Source organism: Mirounga angustirostris, unplaced genomic scaffold (genome assembly GCF_029215605.1).
Source record: "Mirounga angustirostris isolate CCGP_5_RB_7025 unplaced genomic scaffold, mMirAng1.0.hap1 SCAF_3, whole genome shotgun sequence".
NCBI lineage: Eukaryota > Metazoa > Chordata > Mammalia > Carnivora > Phocidae > Mirounga > Mirounga angustirostris.
The window spans coordinates 59,031,775-59,053,853 of NW_026991711.1; the positions used below are offsets into that span (position 1 = coordinate 59,031,775).

A 22,079-nucleotide genomic window follows, 5' to 3' on the forward strand; every position below is an offset into this window, starting at 1 on the left:
AGATCCCTGGGGCTTCTATATCTCCCATTTCTTTGTTTTCAATTTAACTTGTTTGGAGACTTGGCGACAGTCTGAATGAATACAAGTCACAGTTTTAGAAAACATCGAGTGTAGCCTGGAACCAAGCAGGAATCCTATTTACGGTATCTCTGGGATAGTAATCCAGTCTGTGTATCAATTACATGCTCTTATTTCCTGTATTCTTGATGTTTTGGCATCTGGGGTCTTACTGACAGGGGAGGCCCTGCCCCACCTGGCATCAGCTTGTTCCTAGAGACAGTCAGGAGTCTGCTTTGCATTTGCAAACCAACCAATCCAGAGCCCCACTTCTTGTATCTGGCTCTTACACACCCGGGTCAATATTTCCCTGTCCTAATCACCCTAGGGCAAGGTACCAGACAACTTGGGACAGTCTCTAAGCCCCAGAGCCTGCTGAAACTATTCAAACTAGCCAATCCTAAGTATGCTTACCTTGCCTTGCACATGGAACCACAATAAAGACCCATGCCATGCTTTCCCCTTGTTGCTTCTGCCTCCTCACCTAACCTGATGCCTACCTGTGTGTTCCTGTGTGGCATGGTGTGCCCTTTCCTCTTGGGAACAAATCATCTTTTTCAATGGCATTCGTCCCCTGATCTGTTGGCCTACCATATCTCAATTTAAAAAACTTACATTTTAGGGGCACCTTGGTGGCTCAGTTGGTTGGGTAACTGCCTTCGGCTCGGATCTCGATCCCAGAGTCCTGGGATTGAGTCCCATGTCAGGCTCCCGGCTCAGCAGGGAGCCTGCTTCTCCCTCTGGCCCTCTCCCCTCTCATGATGTTTCTCACTCTCTCTCTCAAATAAATAAAATCTTAAAAAACAAAAACAACTTACATTTTAAAACAAATGTTAGAACAATTCCAGGGACCAGAAGTTCATTTCTTTGCAAGGCAGCAATTTTAGTGGTGAACTAATAGGATAGTTCTTTCCCATCTTAAACTGAAATCTGCTTCCCTGTACCTCCCAATAATTCTGCCTCCAGGGCAACAGAGAATCTACCCATTTTTTTCAAATGACGGATGATCAAGTATCTGAAACACACCTATGGTTGCCTTTCCTGAAATATATTTGTGAGAATCACACACATGAACCTACAGAATTTTTTGGCTTTATTTCTAGTCTCCTTTTTTTTTTTTATTATTATTATTATTTTTTAAAGATTTTATTTATTTATTTATTTGAGACAGAGAGAATGAGAGATAGCAAGAGCAGGAACATAGTAGGGGGAATGGGAGAGGGAGAAGCAGGCTCCCCGTTGAGCAGGGAGCCCAATTTGGGGCTCGATCCTGGGACTCCAGGATCATGACCTGAGCCGAAGGCAGTCGCTTAACCAACTGAGCCACCCAGGCGCCCTCCTTTTTTTTTTTTTTTTTTAAAAGATTTTATCCATTTGAGAGAGAGAGCACATGAGCGGGGAGAGGGGGAGAGGGAGAGGGAAGAGCAGACTCTCCACTGAGCCCAGCCATGGGGCTCGATCCCAGGACCCTAGGATCATGACCTGAGCCAAAGGCAGACACTTAAGTGACTGAGCCACCCAGACACCCCTCTAGTCTCCCCCTTATGACGATCAGCATTTCACAAGTCATTGTGGCTTCAACAGCCCAGTGAAATGAGGACTTTCTCCTAACATTCCCATAATCATTCATTCATTCATGGGTAAAGTAGACCCTCAGCAGCCTGATAGCCTTCACTGTTTTATCGCCGTCCTTTTAGAAATGTAGTGTTTACTAGGGCTGGTCTACTCCATATGTGGCTTCACCAGCACTACTACTTTCCTGGGTCTGGGGTCAGGTTCATGCTGGTGCCTGACATGGCGCCAACTAATAATTTAACAAATAAATTTATCAGTAAGACATAATTCCCTGTAATCTTATTTCCAAGATATATTTCTAGACTCTAGTGTTTTAATGGTTCATAGTAAACATAGAAATGTTTAACAACTTTTTTTTAATCAGTGTATCTTGGGTATTCTAGAGCCATACTCTTATAAGAATTGCAATTAGCAGAGCTCCTTGAGGGCAGGGACTATCTAAGTATTTATGAAACACAACACATAGATGATACAATTGTTGAATGACTACATGGTAATGATTCCTATGTAAATACAGATTACATATTTCAGCCAATACTGGGACAATTTTTCCTTTAAATTTCTATAGAACTCTTGGATGGTGTGTGATTTCATTTATATTGCTAATTATATTTAGCATTATTCTGTGCTATACCCACTATTTCAATAATTTTGTCCCAGTTATTTTAAAAGAACAAGTTGAAGGGGAATCGTATATCTTATTCAGTACATGGAAGAACGACAGTTAATTGATTCTACTATTATGTTTAGACTCATTCACATGAACAGCCCAATTAGCTCCCAACAGTATTTCCCTGCCAGGTTGCATAATTAATGCAAATTAATATAAGTGGCAGTTGATTATATTCCATTTATGAGTACTATGGTTATATCTGTGTACTGGGAAATTCTAGTTTTGATTAGAGACTTCTTCTCACAATCATATCTAGTGTTTTTGCATTACCTAAAAGAAGTTGACTTAATGTATTTTATCAAAACTTGTCCAATATCTCACATTTCCAGCTATGCTTTTGCTATCCGTAACTACTTATATTAGAAAATAAACATTCAGGGGCGCCTGGGTGGCTCAGTCGTTAAGCGTCTGCCTTCGGCTCAGGTCATGATCCCAGGGTCCTGGGATCGAGCCCCACATCAGCTCCCTGCTCCGCGGGAAGCCTGCTTCTCCCTCTCCCACTCCCCCTGCTTGTGTTCCCTCTCTCGCTGTGTCTCTCTCTGTCAAATAAATAAATAAAATCTTTAAAAAAAAAAATTAAAAAAAAAAAAAAAAAAAAAAAAGAAAATAAACATTCAGTTAAAGATCTGAGCAACAAAATCATGCATATGTCTGTTTTTGCTAATGATTTAGAAAAGCCCTAATTCAAATTGTTTTATACCATTCTGAAGTTAATTTGTAATAGTCTGTAATCCAAGTTTAAAGTATGTTCATATTATCTTAACGAAATAGCCAAAGGCAATTAAAAGCCAAATTTGCTTTTTCTAGCTTTTTAAAAATATTTTACTTGAGAGACAGAGAGAGAGATAGAGCATGAGCAGGGAGGAGAGGGATAAGCAGACTCCCTGCTCAGCAGGGAGCGCAATGTGGGGCTCAATCCCAGGACCCTGAGATCAAGACCTGAGCTGAAGGCAGATGCTTAACCAACTGAGACACCCAGGCACCCCTTTTCTCTGGCTTTTAATATGTAAACTGATCAAAAGATTTTCATTGTTTCACATATCTAACATTATAAATCCTTTGCAATATTTAAATCATTGAAATAATATGGATAATAAAAAATTTACAGTCTATGGAAAATTGCACTAGTATGAACAGATGAATTTTTGCAACATACAGAATCAAGACACTGGACATCGTCTCTTCAGCCAGGAACAAATGCAGGTCTTTGTGTGTCTTATGTCCCATCTAGGCCTTAGCCTAGCTATATTTAGCTATCATTAAATATTTAAGTTATGGGTTTATATTGTACTAATGTTCTTCATGATAGCTTCATGAAAGGCTTTATTTTTAAATTTCTCCTAACTCAATGTAATTTTTTTTAAGTTTACGTATTTAATCTCTACACCCAACGTGGAGCTCGAACTTGATCTCAGGGATCAAGTTCAAGAGTCGCCTACTCTTCCGACTGAGCCAGCCAGGCACCCCATCAATGTAATTTTTTAAGACTTTATTTTTTTGAATAGTTTAGATTTACAGAAAAATTGGGTAGTACAGAAGTTCCACATATTCCCTCTCCCAGTTTCTCCAATTATTAACATCTTAGAGTAGGATACATTTGTTACAATTAATAAATGAATATTGATACTTTATTATTAAAATCCATAGTTTATTCATACTTCCTTAGTTTTTATCTAATACCTTTTCTCTCTTCCTGGATCCCACATTACATTTACTTCTTATGTCCCCTTGGGCTCAGTTCTTTTTGGGTATGACAGTTTCTCTGACTTTCCTTTTTTTTGATGACCTTGACAGTTTGGAGGAGTACTGCTCAAGTATTTTGTAGGATGCCCCTCTACTGGAATTTGTCTGATGTCTTCCTTAAGATTAGACTGAGGTTATAGGTTTAATGAGGTCATTTTCCTAAGAGGCCTTAGATACCTTCAGATTAAAAACACATCTAGACTTCATCAAACTGTTGTCGTGGACGTGGCACAACTCATGTATCATTTTAGTACTGTGCCTATTCCATATGACTAGAGGCAGAAAAGACAGTCTTAAGTAAAGAATAGGATGATTAAAAAAAGGTTGGCTTAAAAAAATAATAACTAAGAGGTAGATAACATAAACACAGCAAACAGTAGTCATTTCACTTTGCTTTCCAAAAGTAAGCATGTTCTTTATGAATTAAGATTCAGAAAGTCAGACAAAAATGCATAAATAACAGTTCGATTCTGTATCTTCAGAGGTCAATTTAGGTTTTATGTAAATAAATTTACTCAAGTATATTTATGTCTTCAAAGCATATTGTCACATTTTCATCTACCAAAGAAACAATAAACACTGCAGGATTCTCTTGCCTATGGGTCAAAAATAGTCTTAAATCCTTAGAAAATTTATAGTAGGCAATCATTCTCTCCTGAACAGTGGTTCTCAAACTTTAGCGTGTATTAGAATCACCTGAAAGGCTTGTTCAAACACCGATTCCTGGGTGCCATCCCCATCGGTTTCTTATTCTGTGGGTCTGGGGCAGGCCTGAGAATATGCATTTCTAACAAGCTCCTGAGGCTGCTGGTCTGAGGACACTATGAAAACCACTGCTTAAGAGTCAACAAGGAAGCTACATTTATTAAGTGCCTATGGTGATTCAGGTGTTTTACATATATTACCTTATTTAACTAATTACAGAATCTCATCAAGTATGAGTATCCCTTTTATAAATGGGGAACCTGAGCTCAGGGAAGCTAAGGAACTCAGCTGAGGAGGTAATGGGATTAGATGGCAAAATTACAATTCAGATTTCTGATTCTAATGCCCATGGTTTGCTAGTACAACATACTGCTCCTTGTTGACAAAGGAGTGAAAGGTGCATGTCCTTGGCTCACGAGAAAAGGAGATTGTACCAAAGTGTGTACAGTGCTTAGTTCAGGTCAGTAGGGTATTGAAGGGATCTTTACTGAAGACTTGGCAGAGGCTCAGGGTCATGGAGAGGATTCATTTATCTCTGAACTTCTGAAATAATCAAGGATGAAGTGAATTTAATGTATAATTAACAAAACAGGAAGTACTAAATACTCCTTAATTACTATTATTTTATTATTCCTTACAAAAAACCTCACATTTAAATAAAAGTTCTTAAAAGAATAATCTCATTTACATTTAAGTTTAAAGCATCATACTATTCTAAATGTCTGCCAGTGTATACTACATCACCAATTAACCAATACTTACTCTGGTATTGAAGTAACACAGCATGATGGTCTTCAACAAAAAAGCTCTGACAGTTACTAAAACATTTACCTCCTTTCACAAAGCAAATTAAAAGCAATGACATACAAAGTAAGCAATTTAACCTTTAAGAAAAGTGGTACATTTTACAGTAAGTAAATCACCAAAAAGGAAGTTGCCAATAATATATTTTCTATCACTTTGGTATAATCTATACGAAAAAGAACACTCAGACACAAATTAGACTGCAGACTTAAAATAGTTAATGAGGTCTAACTTTCAGAATGAGAAAAACCCACCCACTCTACATCTCTATTATAAAAACAAATATTTTATGTAAGAAAGATTCCCTTTTAAATATATATATACATATTTCCACTTAATACTGTTAATCAAACCCATAGTTATATTTATTTAAATAGGAATTAAATAAACTGCCCCAAATGCTGATTTCATCTCACAAAACAAAGTATTTTAAATCACAACTTCCAGATGGTATCTTGAATACACTGGTTCCTTAAACAACATTAACAAGCATATATTTAAGAATATATTTTCATCTACAGGTCAGGTAAAGCTTTATTAAATGGTAAACACTTTTAAAAGTGCAGAAACACAAGTTTCAAAAACAAATACATTCAGAAGATCTGCTGTTCAAATAATATTTTTTCAAAACCAGGTGGAGGAGTATGATAAAATTCACTGAACTGGCAATCCAAAATTGCACTGTCATCAACTAGAGACAGAAAAAGAAAAAGAAATTAGAAGCTAACACCTTAATTCACAAGAATACATAATTATAATAAATAGACTGTTTTCATAATACCATAATATTAAAAGGCAGAAAGAATAAATACATCTGCTGCCCAGGTTACAAAACATAATCCTATTGGGTAAAAATAACCACAATGAAAAATAAAATTAAAAACACTGAAAGGATATACATCAAAATATTACTAATAATTAGATAGTGTGAATGAGTACTTTCAGTTTTTTCCTTATTTGCTTCCCTGTATTTTCTCAATTTTATACATTAAGATGTGTTACTTTTTAAAAATTGATTTGAAAAAATTATAGGTTCAGAAAAGGTTGCAAAAATAATAGAGTTCTCTGTACTCTTCATACAGCTTCCCCTAGTGGTAACATCTTACATAACCAAAGTACGATATCAAAACCAGAAAACTGACATCGATCAAGTACTATTAACTAGACTGTAGACCTTATTCAGCTTCTACATCTTTTTACCAGCATTTATCAAAGAGAAATAAATGCATATATCCAAACAAAGGCTATTAGTACTGCAGCCAGATAAAGAAGGGTAAACATAGGGCTAGTGAGGGCTATGAGTTTAGGAAGGGTTTTTTGGGATAAGGATGACTCAGAATATTTACGTGAGATATGAGTGAAATAACTGACAAAGTGAAGTCCCAGAGTTGGGGAGTTTGAAATCTAGACTATACGTTTTGTTTTGTTTTGTTTTGTTTTTAACATGAAGGATACATCTTCGTCTAAGATGGGACAGAAAGGCAAGACTGGATTTGATTGAGAAAAGCTTCAGGAGGGCAGGGGTGGGAAGGTAGAGTTCACTATTGACAGCCCGTTTCTTTATAAAGTAGAAGGTAAGGTCATCTGTGGAGAATGAGGAGGGAATTCAAGAATTATGGTGAAGGTCTGGAATGTGCAGAAATGTAAAAGAACTGCCACAAATGCTGAGAGCTTAGGCTGGAAGGCATAACTTTATAATGACACTTTTCTTCAGTGTGATATGGCTTTTTCTCTCCATAGTTTGAGTGTAAGAACTGACAAAATGAATGACTGGATGGATCTAGGATTAGGGATGGGATGGAGGACAAAAGGTAAAGGAATTTAAGTTTTATTTTTATGTATGTATGTATGTATTTATTAATAATCTCTACAACCAACATAGGGCTCGAACTCACCACCCCTATATAAAGAGTCAGATGCTCTACTGACTAAGCCAGCCAGGCATCCCTTAAGTTTAATTTTTATCTCTGATATTATCAGACCATTAAAATACTTGGCTTAATTTAACTGATTTATCAATGTCAATTTATGAAATATACTTTATAACTTACTATCTATAACTTTACTACATTAAAAATTATGCTAAATCAAAGAAACAATTTGGAATAAAATGTATTTGCTATACTCACTTGTATAATTTGATATTTATTTCATTTCTCAGACTAAATTATTTAGAGTATTAAGCTACTTTCCATTTAAGTAGATAAAGGAATTGCTTTACCCAATATGGCAAAGAAACTAACCAAAATCAAACTTAAAAAATACACTTTTATATGCAAAGACAGGAAGGTAAAATCACTGAAAAATAATTTTGGGGAGAAAAGACTAATGAAAACAACTAAAAAGTAGAGCATAAGCCTTAGTTGTTATCATATTATCAAATACTTACATTTGTTATTTGTATGCTTTTCTGATCATCACTAAAACTGCTACCTTTCTAGTATATTACTATAAAAATTAATAATTAGTTCTTATAATAGCTCAAATCTAAGAACTTAAAAGTAATTAAATGAGAAAATATTTTTAGATTACTAAAACCATAGGCAGAAAAATAATACACCTGTTGTTTTAACTTAGTAAGATGCCTTATTTTTTAGAGATACATATGAAATATTTATGAATAAAATGATGTAATATCTGGCATTTGCTTCAAAATAATCCAAGGATGGAAGGTGAAAAACAGAAGTATTAGCATTAGGGGGCAGATGAAACCTGACTGGCTCCAAGCTGATAACTGTTTGAAGCGGGGTGATGGGTACATGAAAGGATCATTATACCATTCTCTTTACATCTATACATGTTTGGATTTTTCTATAATAAAAATTAAATGGTATAGAGTCATCTCTTAAGTAACCCAATTCTTGGGAGGATGCACTTGTACAGAAATCATAGTACATACATATACATAACCATCAAAAGCAAAACAATCAATATGAAACTATTCTAAGTCACAATTTCTCTCAGAAGAGTTTTAACACTTAGGTAACTTTATAAAGGTAACTAATGCTCAGTCTATATAAAATTCCCATCCCTGGCTCAAAAATATTCTTTACAATTACATTTCCTGGTCACCTAAATCTCCCTAATAACTGGCAGAAAGAGCTCTGTAAACTCAGCAAAGCTCTTTGGAACTTTCTAGAATATAAGATTACATAATTAAAAAAGGGAGTATGTTACTGCATATTTAAGTATAATCGTTGTATTTGTTTTTTGTTTTTTTTTTAAGATTTTATTTATTTGACAGAGAGAGACACAGTGAGAGAGGGAACACAAGCAGGGGGGCTGGGGGAGGGAGAAGCAGGCTTCCCGCCGAGCAGGGAGCCTGATAAGGGGCTCGATCCCAGGACGCTGGGATCATGACCTGAGCTGAAAGCAGACGCTTAATGAATGAGCCACCCAGGCGCCCCTAATCGTTGTATTTGGGAAAAAATTTTTAATACATCGGGAATAAAAAACTTCAAGTGGGATTCTGATATCCTACTGAGTACGTTTCATATAAAAGAGGTCCTTATTAACTTGTCCAGATTTTCAAATGTTAGAAAGTTAATGAAAATGTTAAGTAAAAGTTAACATATATAATAATAATAATAATATTTAGAAATATTTTAGCTTACCATAAACAACTGGATACACTGTCCCTCGTATACCTGATGCTGGACAATGCATATTTTTTCCATTCAAATATACATTTAATTCTACATGGTCATACGTAATACCCTAGGAAGGAAAGAAAATATTAAAAAGTAAAAATATAAATGTTCCATAAAAAGCCTAAATAGTCAGAAAGCACCCACTGGGAAGCATGGAAAAAACTTAATTTTAATTGTGTCACAATAGCTTTCATTAAGGGTTTACAATTTGGTGGAGTTCTGCTTGAACTGAGCTAAAAAAAAAAACCATAAAAAAACAGTGGTGATTACGTGGGGGAAAAGTCGGGTGAAGTTCCAAGAGTTCACATCAGAGGTAAAACAAATGAGAACAGTTTGACGCCTAGCATTATATTCAGATAATCTGAATCTTATATTGTGAATATATTTTTTTTAAAGGATTTTATTTATTTGACAGAGAGAGACAAAGCGAGAGAGGGAACACAAGCAGCGGGAATGGGAGAGGGAGAAGCAGGCTTCCCGCCGAGCAGGGAGCCCGATGAGGGGCTCGATCCGAGGACCCTGGGATCATGACCTGAGCCGAAGGCAGACGCTTAACGACTGAGCCACCCAGGTGTCCCTATATTGTGAATATTAAGACGATATAAGTACTGCCTGCCATGTACAGAGAGACCTTTATTTTTTTTAATTTATTTGAGAGAGAGAGAGAGTGCACTGGGGGGAGGTGGGGAGGAGGAGAGGCAGAGAGAGAGAAAGAGAGAGAGAGAGAGAGAAGCAGACTCCCCGATGAGTGGAGAGCCCAATGCAGGGCTTGAGGCAGAGCTTGATCTCACGACCCTGAGATCATGACCTGAGCTGAAACCAAGAGTCGGATGCTTAACTGACTGTGCCACCCAGGCACTCCCAGAGAGACCTTTAAAAGTCATACAGAAAATATTGCTCTCTCTCTATAGGATTTAATCTTAAAGGGGAAAAACAATGAGGTTTTCGGCATTAGGGCTTACTACCCGTCACTGTTCTCAAGTTGTGAAGTGTCGTTATAGAACTTATTTCTGAAAAGAAATACATTTCCATCTCTTTACCTTGCTTTCAAATATGTCAAATGTATTATCAAGGTAAAGCTAGTGTTTACAATGGAATATAATTGGTAGCTAGTATCAAGCTGAAAACAGAAAAATTGCTCAAAAGAGTAAAAAAAAAAGTGGAATAAAAATGGGTTAATCTGTTTATCTGAACATTATTGACGGTGCAAAAGTCAAAACTAATAATAAATAGTTATTATTATTAAAATGCTGGAAAATACTTTGAAAGCCTGTATAATGTACCAAGCACTATTCTAAGTACTTCATATTTAGTCCTCACAACAAGATGGGTATTATTATTATTACTATTATCCCCATTTTACAGATGAAGTAGCTAAGGCACAAAAAGATTAAATAATTTATGTAAGGTTACAGAACTAGGAAGTGACAGAGCTGGGATTTAAATCCATGCAGTATGGCTTCAGAATACTTACTCTACTTGCCCTGCCATACTACCTCTCTTTAAAACTTTATACAATAGTTACTAACTGCTGGCAGACATTTCTTAATTTGAAGAATTAAGAATAGACAGCAGAGATCTTTGAACAGCAAAATCATCACAGACCAAGAAGACCACTCCAGGGATTTCTGACTGTGGATATATTATATCAACTTAAAAAACTTTTAGAGGTAGATTGGGACACCTGGGTGGCTCAGCTGGTTAAGCGTCTCCCTTGGGCGCAGGTCATGATCCCAGGATCCTGGGATCGAGTCCCACACTGGGTTCCCTGATCAGTGGGAAGCCTGCTTCTCCCTCTGCCTGCCGCCTCCCCCTCCGCCCACCAGCTTATACTCTCATGCTCTCTCTCTCTGGTAAATAAGTAAATAAAATCTTTGAAAAAAAGAAAGAAAAAAAAACTTTTAGAGGTAGAAAAAGATCTTACAGATGATCTAGTCTTAACTCCTTCACTTTCTCCTTAAAACAACAAAGGCCCAGATGAGTCAGTGTGTTAAGTGCTATAAAATATTCTCTTGGGGCACCTGGGTGGCTCAGGCAGTTAAGCCTCTTGGTTTCAGCTCAGGTCATGATCTCATGGGTCAAGCTCTGCACTCAGCAGGGAGTCTGGCTCTCTAAAATAAATAAGTAAATCTTTTTAAAAAATCTCCTCAAATCTTAGCAAAGCCAGGGTTAAAGAATAATTTGTTAATAGTTAAGAAATATTGAGAGAGACAGATAGTTTCTGTTTCATTTCAGTTTATGTATTTAAATATAGTAATGAAGCTAACTGATGGCTGGGATTAATTTTTGTAATGAAGAGGACTTTTTTCATTTAAAATACAAAATTACACAAAAACAATGTGTCCTCTCTTTATAGGAACACCTTACGGGATATCTAGATCAGCGCAGTGGTCTGTAATCCAGTCACCCTTCACCACCTGGTGGCAGCATAACCTCCTGCAAGCAAGCAGGTATTAAAAGCCAAACCTGCAGCATCATGGCAAAATCCCAATGCTGAAGAAAAGAAGTGAGAAAGGATTTGTAAGAACCCCCAACTCCTATTAGCAAAGTTTAGTTCAAGTATTTCTAACTTAATCTGTCCTTTTATATGATCCAGAAACTAGGTTTCATTCGACCATAATGATACCAAAAAATCTGACACGTTCAAGGCATTTATCAATAATTGCTTGCACATTCAGTGAACAGACTCTGTAATTAAGCTGCCTGTATTATACTCCGGGATTCTTCCATAAAAGAAGTTACTTACCTTCTCCTAATCTATGAAATGGTAATAATAATACTATATTATAGAGTCATTATGAGGATTAAACAATTTAATCCCTGGCAGGCATTTAAAACAGTGCCTGGCCCATAATAAATGCTAGAGAAGTGTTTGCTATTATTATTATTATTACATAGAATGTTTATAAAACTTCTCTGAAATTAAACTGAAAAATGCAATTTTAGACTATAATTTCCACTTCTCAAAACTATACGTAAAAGGAAAAAATAAGCCAGGTATGCCTTCCCAGTGCTACAGTAGGCCCTGTGGGTACTGTAGGATTACTGTATGACTATAATCATTTGGTCAGATGTTGAAAGCTTATTTTTCTTCATTTCTCCTCAGGGAATGGTATATAACTGAAATTCTGCACATGTGAGAATGTTTTTTCCTGTCTTAAATCCATTCTACTTTTCCTATGCCACCGTCAGCAATTTGGTGAAATTTGTTCTCAAATGTTTGAACTAGGAATATAAAGGTAATATGGTAGGGTAATGTTTTACTTTTCTTGATTCTGCATATATTTCACCTTTTCTAAAGTCCTCCTTTTATCAGAATGGATATGAAAACTTAAAGTTTAATTTAATAAAGCTGATAGACTAAAAATGACATTCTTAAATCTGTCAATTTGTGGGATCAGTTATCTCAATGAATGAGATAGGAAGGCAAGAATAACACACAGTAGAAGTTCAACACATCAACAAAGAAAAACATTTGTTACTGATTATCCTTGCTTATGTTTGAATTTCATCTTAGTGTAAACAGGATGATAGCATCGACTTGACTTCAAGATTCTCTTTCAAGAATATCCATTTGAATAAGCGTGTTCTATATTATGGACATCTGGCAATGATCTACAAATACAAAACCAACTATTCAAAAAGAACGGGGAAAAGTAGATTTTAAAAATGGTTTATGCCTTTTGTCTCCTAAAACACTTTCTTTTCCTTTTTTTTTTTTTGCCTAAAACTCTTTCAACAATTTCCCTATTTAAAAACTAGGGAAGCCTGGGTGGCTCAGTCGGATAAGTGTCCGACTCTTGATTTTGGCTCAGGTCATGATCTCAGGGTCGTGATATCGAGCCCTGTGTCGGACTCCATGCTGGGTGTGGAGCCTGCTTAAGATTCTCTCACCCTGTCCCTCTCCTCTCTCTCCCTCTCTAAAACACAAAACAAAACTAAATGTTCTTCATATTTTTTAAATTGCAGAAAAGAAAAGAAAGATCAGGGGCACCTGGGTGGCTTAGCTGGTTAAGCGTCCAACTCTTTTGATTTTTGGCTCAGGTCATGATCTCAGGGTCATGGACTGAGCCCTGCATCAGGTACTGTGCTCAGAGGGAGTCTGCTTGAGAGTCTCTCTCTCCCTCTCCCTCCCTCTAAATAAATAAACCGCCACTCTCTCCCTAAAATAAATAAACCTTTAAGAAAAATGAAAGATCAGACCACAGTTAAAAATCTGAATTTCCACATTTCTCCTCCTTTTCATCAAAATACTATATCTTTCTTCAGTTCAGTAACGGGGATTTACCCTGTTTGTGTCACCTTATTATTAGAAACTTTCCCTCATTATGTAGATTCCTTTCAACTTAGTACCAGAGCCAGGAACACAAGGTTCTATGTATAAGGGCATCTTTGCTGAAGCAGATCTTAGGACTCTGTTCTCAATCAATAGCTAATAGCCTGAACCCAGGGTATAAGTTTCTTGGATAGTGCCATTTAAGAAGTAACTGGGAAAGCAGAAAGGTATCTTTGGATTATATTTTCAACACGGTGGCTTTGGTAAAGACTTAAATATATTAGTTGAGAATAAAAATAGAGAAGTCTTAATAATATATGTAACTCTTTTTATCCCCTGCTTTCCAAAAAAACTTCTCTCCAATCAAACCTTAGGATTTTGAGTCCAGTTCTTTGAAGAGTTCTCAAAGTGAAGAAGTTTAATAAGATTAAGTTTAATGAGGACCAACACTCCTAATAAAATGCTGTAGTTCTTTTAGAGATATTCATAACAAATTAAATACAGGCATACCTTGTTTTATTGCACTTCGCAGATACTGCATTTTTTACAAATTGAAGGTCTGTGGCAACCATGTGTTGAGCAAGTCTATTGGTGCCATTTTTCCAACAGTGTTTGCTCACTAAAAGTCTCTGGGTCACATTTTGGTAGTTCTTGCAATGTTTCAAACTTTTTCATTATTTTATTTGTTAAGGTGATCTGTGTTGATGTTACTATTGCGATTACTTTGGGGTGCCAAACCATGCCCATATAAGACCATTAACTTGATCAATAAATGTGTGGGTTTTAACTGCTCCACTGACTAGGTGTTCCTGTCTCCCCCCCTCTCCTCTGGCCTCCTTATTCCCTTACTGAATACTGAAATTGGGCCAATTAATAACCCTACAATGGCCTCTAAGTGTTCAAGTGAAAGGAAGTCACATGTCTCTCACTTTAAATAAAAAGTCAGAAATGATTAAGCTCAGTGAGGAAGGCATGTAGAAAGCCACGACAGGCCAAAAGCTAGGCCTCTTGCACCAATTAGCTGTGTTGTGAATACAAAGGAAAACTTCTTGAAGAAAATTAAAAGTGTTACTCCAGTGAACACACAAATAATAAGAAAGCAAAACAGACTTATTGCTGATACGGAGAAATTTTGGTGGTCTGCTTAGATCAAATCAGCCATAATATTCTCTTAACCCAAAGCCTAATCCAGAACAAGGCCCTAACTCTTTTCAATTCTATGACGGCTGAGAGAGGTGAGGAAGCTGCAGAAGAAAAGCTGGAAGCTAGCAGAAGTTGGTTCATGACGTTTAAGGAAAGAGGCCATTTCTGTAACAAAAGTGCAAGGTGAAGCAGCAAGTTATCCAGGAGATCTAGCCAAGTGAAGGTGGCTACATTGAACAACAGATTTTCAGTGTAGATGAAACAGCCTTATACTGGAAGAAGATGCCATCTAGGATTTTCAGAGCTACACAGGAGAAGTCAATGCCTGGCGTCAAAGGACAGGCTGATTCTCTTATTAGGGGCTATGCAGCTGGTGACTTTAAGTTGAAGCCAATGCTCAGTGACCATTCCAAAAATCCTAGGGCCCTTAAGAATGATGTTAAATCTACTCTGTGTGCTCTATAAATGGAACAATAAAGCCTGGATAACAGCACATCTGTTTATAACACGGTTTACTGAATATTTTAAGCCCACAGTTGAGACCTACTGCTCCAGAAAAAAGGACTCCTTTCAAAACATCACTGCTCTCCGACAATGCATCTATCTGTTCACCCAAAAGCTCTGATGGAGATATACAACGAGATTAATGCTGTTTTCATGCCTTCTAACATAGCATCCATTCTGTAGCCCCGGGATCAAGGAATAATTTCAACTTTCAAGTCTTATTGCTTAAGAAATACATTTCGTAAGGCTATAGCTGCCATAGATAGTGATTCTTCTGAAGGATCTCAGCAAAGTAAACTGAAAACCTTCTGAAGAGGATTCACCATTCTAGGTGCCCTTAAGAACATTCATGATTTAGGGTGCCTGGGTGGCTCGGTTGGTTAAGCAGCTGACTCTTGGTCTCAGCTCAGGTCTTGATCTCAGGGTCGTGAGTTCAAGCCCCATGTTGGGCTCCACGTTGGGCATGGAGCCTACTTAAGAAAAAAAAAGAACATTCATGATTCATGAGAATTCGTCAAAATATCCACATTAACAGGAGTTTGGAAGAAGTTGATTCCAATCCTCAAGAATGACTTTGAGGGTTTCAAGACTTCAGCAGAGGAATGAACTGTGGAGATGGTAGAAACAGCAAGAGAACTAGAATTAGAAGTGGAGCCTGAAGATGTGACTAAATTGCTGCGATCTCCTGATAAAACTTAAGCGGATGAAGAGTTGCTTCTTGTGGATGAGCAAAGAAAGTGGTTTCTTGAGATGGAATCTACTCCTGGTGAAGATTGTTGAAATGACAACAAAGAATTTAAAATATTATATAAACTTAGTTGATGAGGCAGCAGCAGGGTTTGACAGAATTGAAACTAACTTTGAAAGAAGTTCTACTTTGGGCAAAATGCTGTCAAACAGCATCACATGCCATAGAGAAATTGTTAATGAAAAGAAGGGTCAATCTTTGCAGCAAAATGCACTGTTGTCTTCTTTTAAGAAATTGTGATGGCCACCCTAACCTTCAGCAACCACCACCCTGATCAAGTCAGGAGCCATCAACATTGAGGCAAGACCCTCCACCAGCAAAAAGATTCTGACTCACTAGAAGTTCAGATGATGGTCAGCATTTTTTAGCAATAAAGTATTTTTAAATTAAGATACATCCATTTTTTTAAACATAACGCTATTATACACTTAAAAGACTACAGTGTAGTGTAAACATATATATTCACTGGGAAACCAAAAACATCATTTGACTTGCTTTCCTGCAATATTTGCTTTATTGCAGTGGTCTGGAACCAAACCCACAGCATGTCCGAGGTATGCCTGCAATAAATGTCAAAATTTTCTCTAAGAGATCACTAGTTGCAAAAATACCTAATATTTTCTTTTTTCTTTTTTTTTTTTTTAAAGATTTTATTTATTTATTTGAGACAGAGAGAATGAGAGAGAGAGAGCACATGAGAGGGGGGAGGGTCCGAGGGAGAAGCAGACTCCCTGCCGAGCAGGGAGCCCGATGCGGGACTCGATCCCGGGACTCCAGGATCATGACCTGAGCCGAAGGCAGCCGCTTAACCGACTGAGCCACCCAGGCGCCCAATACCTAATATTTTCTAATATGAATGTCAGCAAACTTTTAAAATTGTGGGCCAAGATTTCTCTGATGTGAGAGAAGCAGGAGATGTTGATAAGCAGCCAACCTGTCATTAATTCTCCTGAATGGACATAAGGGCTCATGCGGATTTTCCTGGCCGGGGACAGACAGCTCTAGAAAGGAGAGCAGTTTGGTAAGGCAGCAGTAGCTACCCAAGTGCTCTCTCTGGAATATGTACCGTCTCATTAGATCCAATCCCAGTGCTTCCGAATTCAAACCACAAACTCCCAGGCAAAACTGTATACACTAAAAGCAGTTCAACTTTAATAATTTACAGTGGAAAACAATTCCACAAGAAAACTTACCACCACATCTCCCTCCTGCGGAAGACTGTTTGCTGGCAGCCTATTTTTCTCCTCGTTGTTGTGGTAGAGGGCTCCATCATTCCTCATCACCAGGCTGTGCACATCTCGGCCAAGAGGAATCTGATTCAAGTTAACTTTCTGAGTTGCAACGCCAATACCCCATATTCCTAAAAAATAATAGTTTAAATGCCCCCAAAATCTGAAGAATACAAATATGAAAGAAGGGATTGTTTTTAAGAGTGTTAAGTTGTTTTTAAAAGAAGTAGTGTACTATCACTAAACTATTTTTTTATTAATTTTTTTAAAAAACAAATCTTTTAAAAGTAGTTTGCAAACTACCCTATGTTCTCTACAGATGGAGTACAACGTAGGAGATAAGAGTGGGTCCTGAAGCTGTACCGTCTAGGTTAAACCTTTGGCTTAACTAGGTCATCTGGGGCAAGGTATTTAATCTGTCTCTGCTTCCTCACCTGTGAACTTGGGATTCTAACAGTACTTACTTCAAAGGGTTATTAAAAGATATAGCAAGGTAACCAAGTAAATACTTGGAACAGTGTAAGTATTCCCCCCAAAACTGGTTAAGTAAAGCGGAGTATTTTTTAAAAGATGTTAGCTATTATCATCACTATTCTCTAAAAGACATTTTGAAAAAGCTACACAATTAATTTAAATGGCCTAGGGTTCTAGTCAAGCACTACCTCAGAGAAGTGGGAAATTAGTCTCTAGTTTTTGCATCTCTAATGCGTGACAAATGACACAGACTTGGTCAATACCATGAAGAGGAGAAAATTAATGATGAACTATAAAATGATTTTCTTACCCGTACCTTAAATCAGTGAGTTTAAAACCTTTGGTCTAAGCTGATTTTAAGCAAGCAGCTCTCCTCTTAACCAGCCAAACAGAATACCTAGTAGAGCTCTGGATTTTGTTTCAAACTGTTTCCTTCCCAGTTTTTATCAAAATCAGTTAGGAGAAAATCTATAAATGGAAGAAGGTTTGAAGATCATGTTGCCAATCAATTTTTCTGAATTGAGCAAAACTATCAAAAAGTTGCATGTCTGGGCTTCCTAAATAATCTTACTATATAATTTATCCTCCAGAGTGGGATAATTTAAGAGTGACAGAAGGTGATAATACTAATTTCATGGGACAACAGTTCTAGACAGGGTTATAGAGTCTCTTTACTCCTAAAGAACTGTGCCTGCTGTGATACACTTGGGCATAACTGCCTCAGGTTTTCACTGAGAGATCAATTTACAAACTCCAACAATGTATTTATTCTAGAGATGTCACTGAGGATGCCATCCTTTACAAAAATCCACATAAAAATTTGTACTGGATTTAAGGCTCAAGAAAATATTTGCTTCTCTTGAGAAAAGGTAGGTTGTACTTGAAAAGATTTTAGTAACCAGAGACATTTTGCAGCTAACTTGTAAAAGAATGAAATGCAGGACAGTTTCATATTTATTTCACATACTTAATAAAATCAGTATTTTAAATTAATTTAGAAAACAAGCCCCAGAAGGATGTTTTATATCATTCAAGCTTGTCGAGTATGATTAATTTACTACCCTTTAGTTTTCCTACTCTATATCTATACTTATATTATTCATGCTGTATTTCACTAGAAGCTTTTTTTATAACAAAGCTTTAAAAAATATATTTCCCCACACTCAATATGGCTACAAGTTAACTAATTGCTATTCTAATACTCAAACAGAATTGCTGTATGATTCAAAAAACTCTGTAAATTTTTTAATGAGAGGGCGCCTGGCTGGCTCAGTCGTTAAGGGTCTGCCTTCTGCTCAGGTCATGACCCCAGGGTCCTGGGATCAAGCCCCGCATCGGGCTCCCTGCTCAGCGGGAAGCCTGCTTCTCCCTCTCCCACTCCCCTTGCTTGTGTTCCCTCTCTTGCTGTGTCTCTCTCTGTCAAATAAATAAATAAAATATTTGAAAAATAAATTTTTTTAAAATGAGAAATATAGACATTAGAATTCTAAATCTGCTAATTGCTTCAGAAGACAATGAATCTGGGTATTTTAACAAGATTTATGAGAAAAAAATTCAGGATCATAAGATGGATTTTATCCTAAAATAAAACAGGAAGAATCTACACCTTTAATGCTTGGCCAAATGAAATGGAGCATCTAGCACCCATTCATAATGCTAGTGCCTTACACTGACGGATCCAGTGTAATACACACTCCTAATTATAACCAGTGTGAAGCAGGAAAGACAGTTCCTGTAATCCCATTTTATAGATAACAAAACTGAACCTAAAACAACTCAATAACTAAACTACTTTAACCAGGATCACACAAGAGGAGGGGAAAAAAAGTCCTTCCAAATAAGTTTGGTGCTTTTTTTATTGCCTCCTTACTCTTTTTCATATACTGAAAATTGCTCTTAATATTTACAGTTAGTACTTTCAATAGTAAAGGACCATTATACCAACCTGTGGACTGGATTTTGAATTCAAAGTAGCTTTTGTTTTGATGTAAAGGGGCACTGGCTAAACAACCTCCTGTTCCACATATTCTTCTTCCATTTTTTACAATGACAACATCTGTTCCTAAATAAAAAATGCAGAGACCGTGTAAAGTTTATTTTCTTATCCAACAATCAAGGTTAATTTGTTTCACTTCTAACGCTGTCAAAAAAAATAGCGATGCCATATTTACTCTGAAATACAGAAACGCTGCTACATTAAAAACAATTTTTAGTTCACTCTTTTCTTCCCTGAGAAAGTTTATGTCTAATATTCATTTGTGGCTAGAAATCTTGTTTAGAAACGCAGTAAGTAGTAACTCTGTAGGAGGAGCACCAGAGGCGCTCCCCTCGCCTGGGGACAGCTGACGAGCCTCGGGCGGCGGCTGCGCCGAGATTCCGGGGAAAATGGGTAGGTACGTCCACACCACCAGCTCCCGATGACAGGAGCAGACAGGGCTGCGTAGCCCTGAACACAGAGCAGGGCCGAGGTGGAGTCGGCCGGCGTCTGGAAGAGATCCGCGAGCCAAAACCGGGTCGAGGGCAGCAGCTCAGAGCGAGGAGCGGGGGGCGGCGCCCGGAGGGGCAGGGCCGCGTGTGGTCCTCCCGACCCCGCAATGCCCCCGACCCGCCGCGCCAAACCCGGCGTCGGCCGTTGGGTCTGGGGAAGGGAGGGCCTTACCCATGTGCTGCGTGTCCAGCTGCACGGCCGGCATCTCTTTCAGAGGGATGTGTCCCGTCCCGCCGTCCCTGCAGCACCGCAGGCAGCAGAACACCGACGCGGCCATCGCGCCAGGACCACAGACTCCACCGTCGCCGCCGCCGCCGCCGCCGCTCGCCCGCCGCTCGCCCGCAGCCTCTAGACCGCGACGGCACCGCCCCCACGCCTCCGCTCCGCCTCCCGCCCCTGCCCGAGCGCCAGAGTCTGTGTGGAGCGCGCAGACCGATACAGCGACGCCCCACGCCGGGAGGGCGCAGCGCAGGCAGAGGCGTAGCCGGCCCCGGACGGAGGATGCGGAGGCTGCGCGCGCGGGGAGGGGCGGGGCCCAGGAGGGGGCGGGGCTAGAGGCGGAGCGGGGGCAGAGGGCGTGACGGGCGGGCGGGCGGAGGACCTCATGCCCCAGCGCGCGGGGTCCTTTTTGCCTTGGCGGCGGGGGGAGTCACGTTTGAGTCCTTACGTTGAGCAGCACGCAAGGAGTCCGAGCTCTCCGGGCACTCAGTAGTCGTTGAATGCTGAGTTTTAAAAACCGTCCCCCCCCAGCTTTGACCTTACCTTTAGGGATGAATTGACAGAAGCAAGTCAGGCTGGGGGAGTGGGAGCTGATAAAGGACCCCAAGGTTTTCCACATGTCCCCCACACCGCGTGCCCAGGGCTGGGAGAACTTTGCCTCCGCCGAGGGCCTCCGCCCCCTACCGTGGCTGGCTTCTGAAGAATTTCCTCAAATTCTAAATAGACGCACGGGCGCCAGGAGTAATGGCTGTTACTGATTTCACCGTGAATGTGCACCCGGGGTTCTAAGTCGGCCCTGGTGCATTTTAGGTGTAGGGATGAGCATTCCGTGGCCCTCGGGGCCGCGCGGTTAGGGGCGCGCAGGAGGCTGTTTCAGGAGGATACCACTGGGCCGGGGCGGGAGGGCAATGCTTGACCGGCCTCTGCCAAGCTCACCCTCCCGGTGGACTGGGGGTTTCGAGGAGAGTGAAGGGAACTCCGGAGGCAGCGAGGAGGATGTCTGGCCCCCCAAGGGAAGCCCTAGGTTCCTACCGCCTGCTCCTTTCTGCTTCCAAGTAGGAGGCCCACGGGGTGGTCACCTGTCATTTCCTTGCCTACTTAGATCCTCTGTCCCTGGTCGATTTTATTTAAATACAGCTTGGGGCCCCGAGATGGTCTTCAATGACCTCTAGAATTAGCCTGGTTCAAACCTTTATTCCCAAATAAGGCTTTGCCCGGGGTTCAGGTCCTGGGAAAGGGATGCAAGATGCCCACTTAATATGTAATGGGTTCCATAACTATTTAGTGACCTGAGTGCAAATATCCTTAATGGAGGATTTTTCCCTCTACAGAATAAGAGAATTCTTTCAGGGTCCTGGGTCTCTTTGCTGTCTATACAAATGGTGTTTTCATTACAATAGGGAAAACCTCCAAATTCTGTACTTTATTTAGTTACCATAGAATTGATAACTAAGATGATTATTGAAGTGACTGAGGGTGGACTCTCATTGCCTATAAAGTACTTTCTTGGTAATCATTTTACACAAGACATTTTCCTTTTACTGAAAACCTCGACCTTTATTCGGAGAGTTTAGTGTTCAGTTCTCTTTCCACTGGGAGGGAAGGGGAAATTGAATAGAATGTTGGAGAGACAAAATTTCCTGTCATTCCATGAGGTGGGCACTCTTTGACATGTATCTAATTGAATCCTTCAAAGTTTTAGGGTGGATATTGTCCCCATTTTATAGATGAAGAAATAGAGTTAGAGGGATTACATAACTTGGTGTAGCCTCAAATGACTAGGAAATAAAC

The 22,079-nt window shown here is 39.0% G+C and overlaps 1 protein-coding gene across 2 annotated transcripts; it reads right to left on the minus strand.

Annotated features, from left to right (window-relative positions):
* Nucleotides 1-5,668: 5,668 nt before the first annotated feature.
* SPRYD7 (SPRY domain containing 7) lies at nucleotides 5,669-20,442 on the minus strand. 2 transcript variants are annotated; one of them, XM_045869398.3, is made up of 5 exons: nucleotides 20,241-20,440; nucleotides 19,527-19,643; nucleotides 17,072-17,238; nucleotides 9,172-9,274; nucleotides 5,669-6,248 (listed from the first exon to the last, which is right to left on the minus strand). In XM_045869398.3, exons 1-5 carry the CDS (start codon nucleotides 20,344-20,346, stop codon nucleotides 6,151-6,153), a joined length of 591 nt encoding a protein of 196 aa, XP_045725354.1. In that variant the 5' UTR covers nucleotides 20,347-20,440; the 3' UTR covers nucleotides 5,669-6,150. The 2 variants fall into 2 exon arrangements, with proteins under 2 accessions (XP_045725354.1, XP_045725353.1); XM_045869397.3 differs by lacking the exon at nucleotides 5,669-6,248 and adding an exon at nucleotides 6,281-7,141 and having other exon boundaries at nucleotides 20,241-20,442.
* Nucleotides 20,443-22,079: the final 1,637 nt, after the last annotated feature.

Excerpts from the sequence above, each read along its gene's own strand:
- SPRYD7 (XM_045869397.3), bottom strand. The coding sequence starts at position 20,346 with ATGGCCGCGTCGGTGTTCTGCTGCCTGCGGTGCTGCAGGGACGGCGGG. Across the intron at positions 19,644-20,240 it reads GCTGGACACGCAGCACATGG|GAACAGATGTTGTCATTGTA; the intron begins GTAAGGCCCTCC and ends TTTTTTATTTAG. Across the intron at positions 7,142-9,171 it reads AGTGTATCCAGTTGTTTATG|ATGACCTTACCTTCTACTTT; the intron begins GTAAGCTAAAAT and ends CATTCTCCACAG.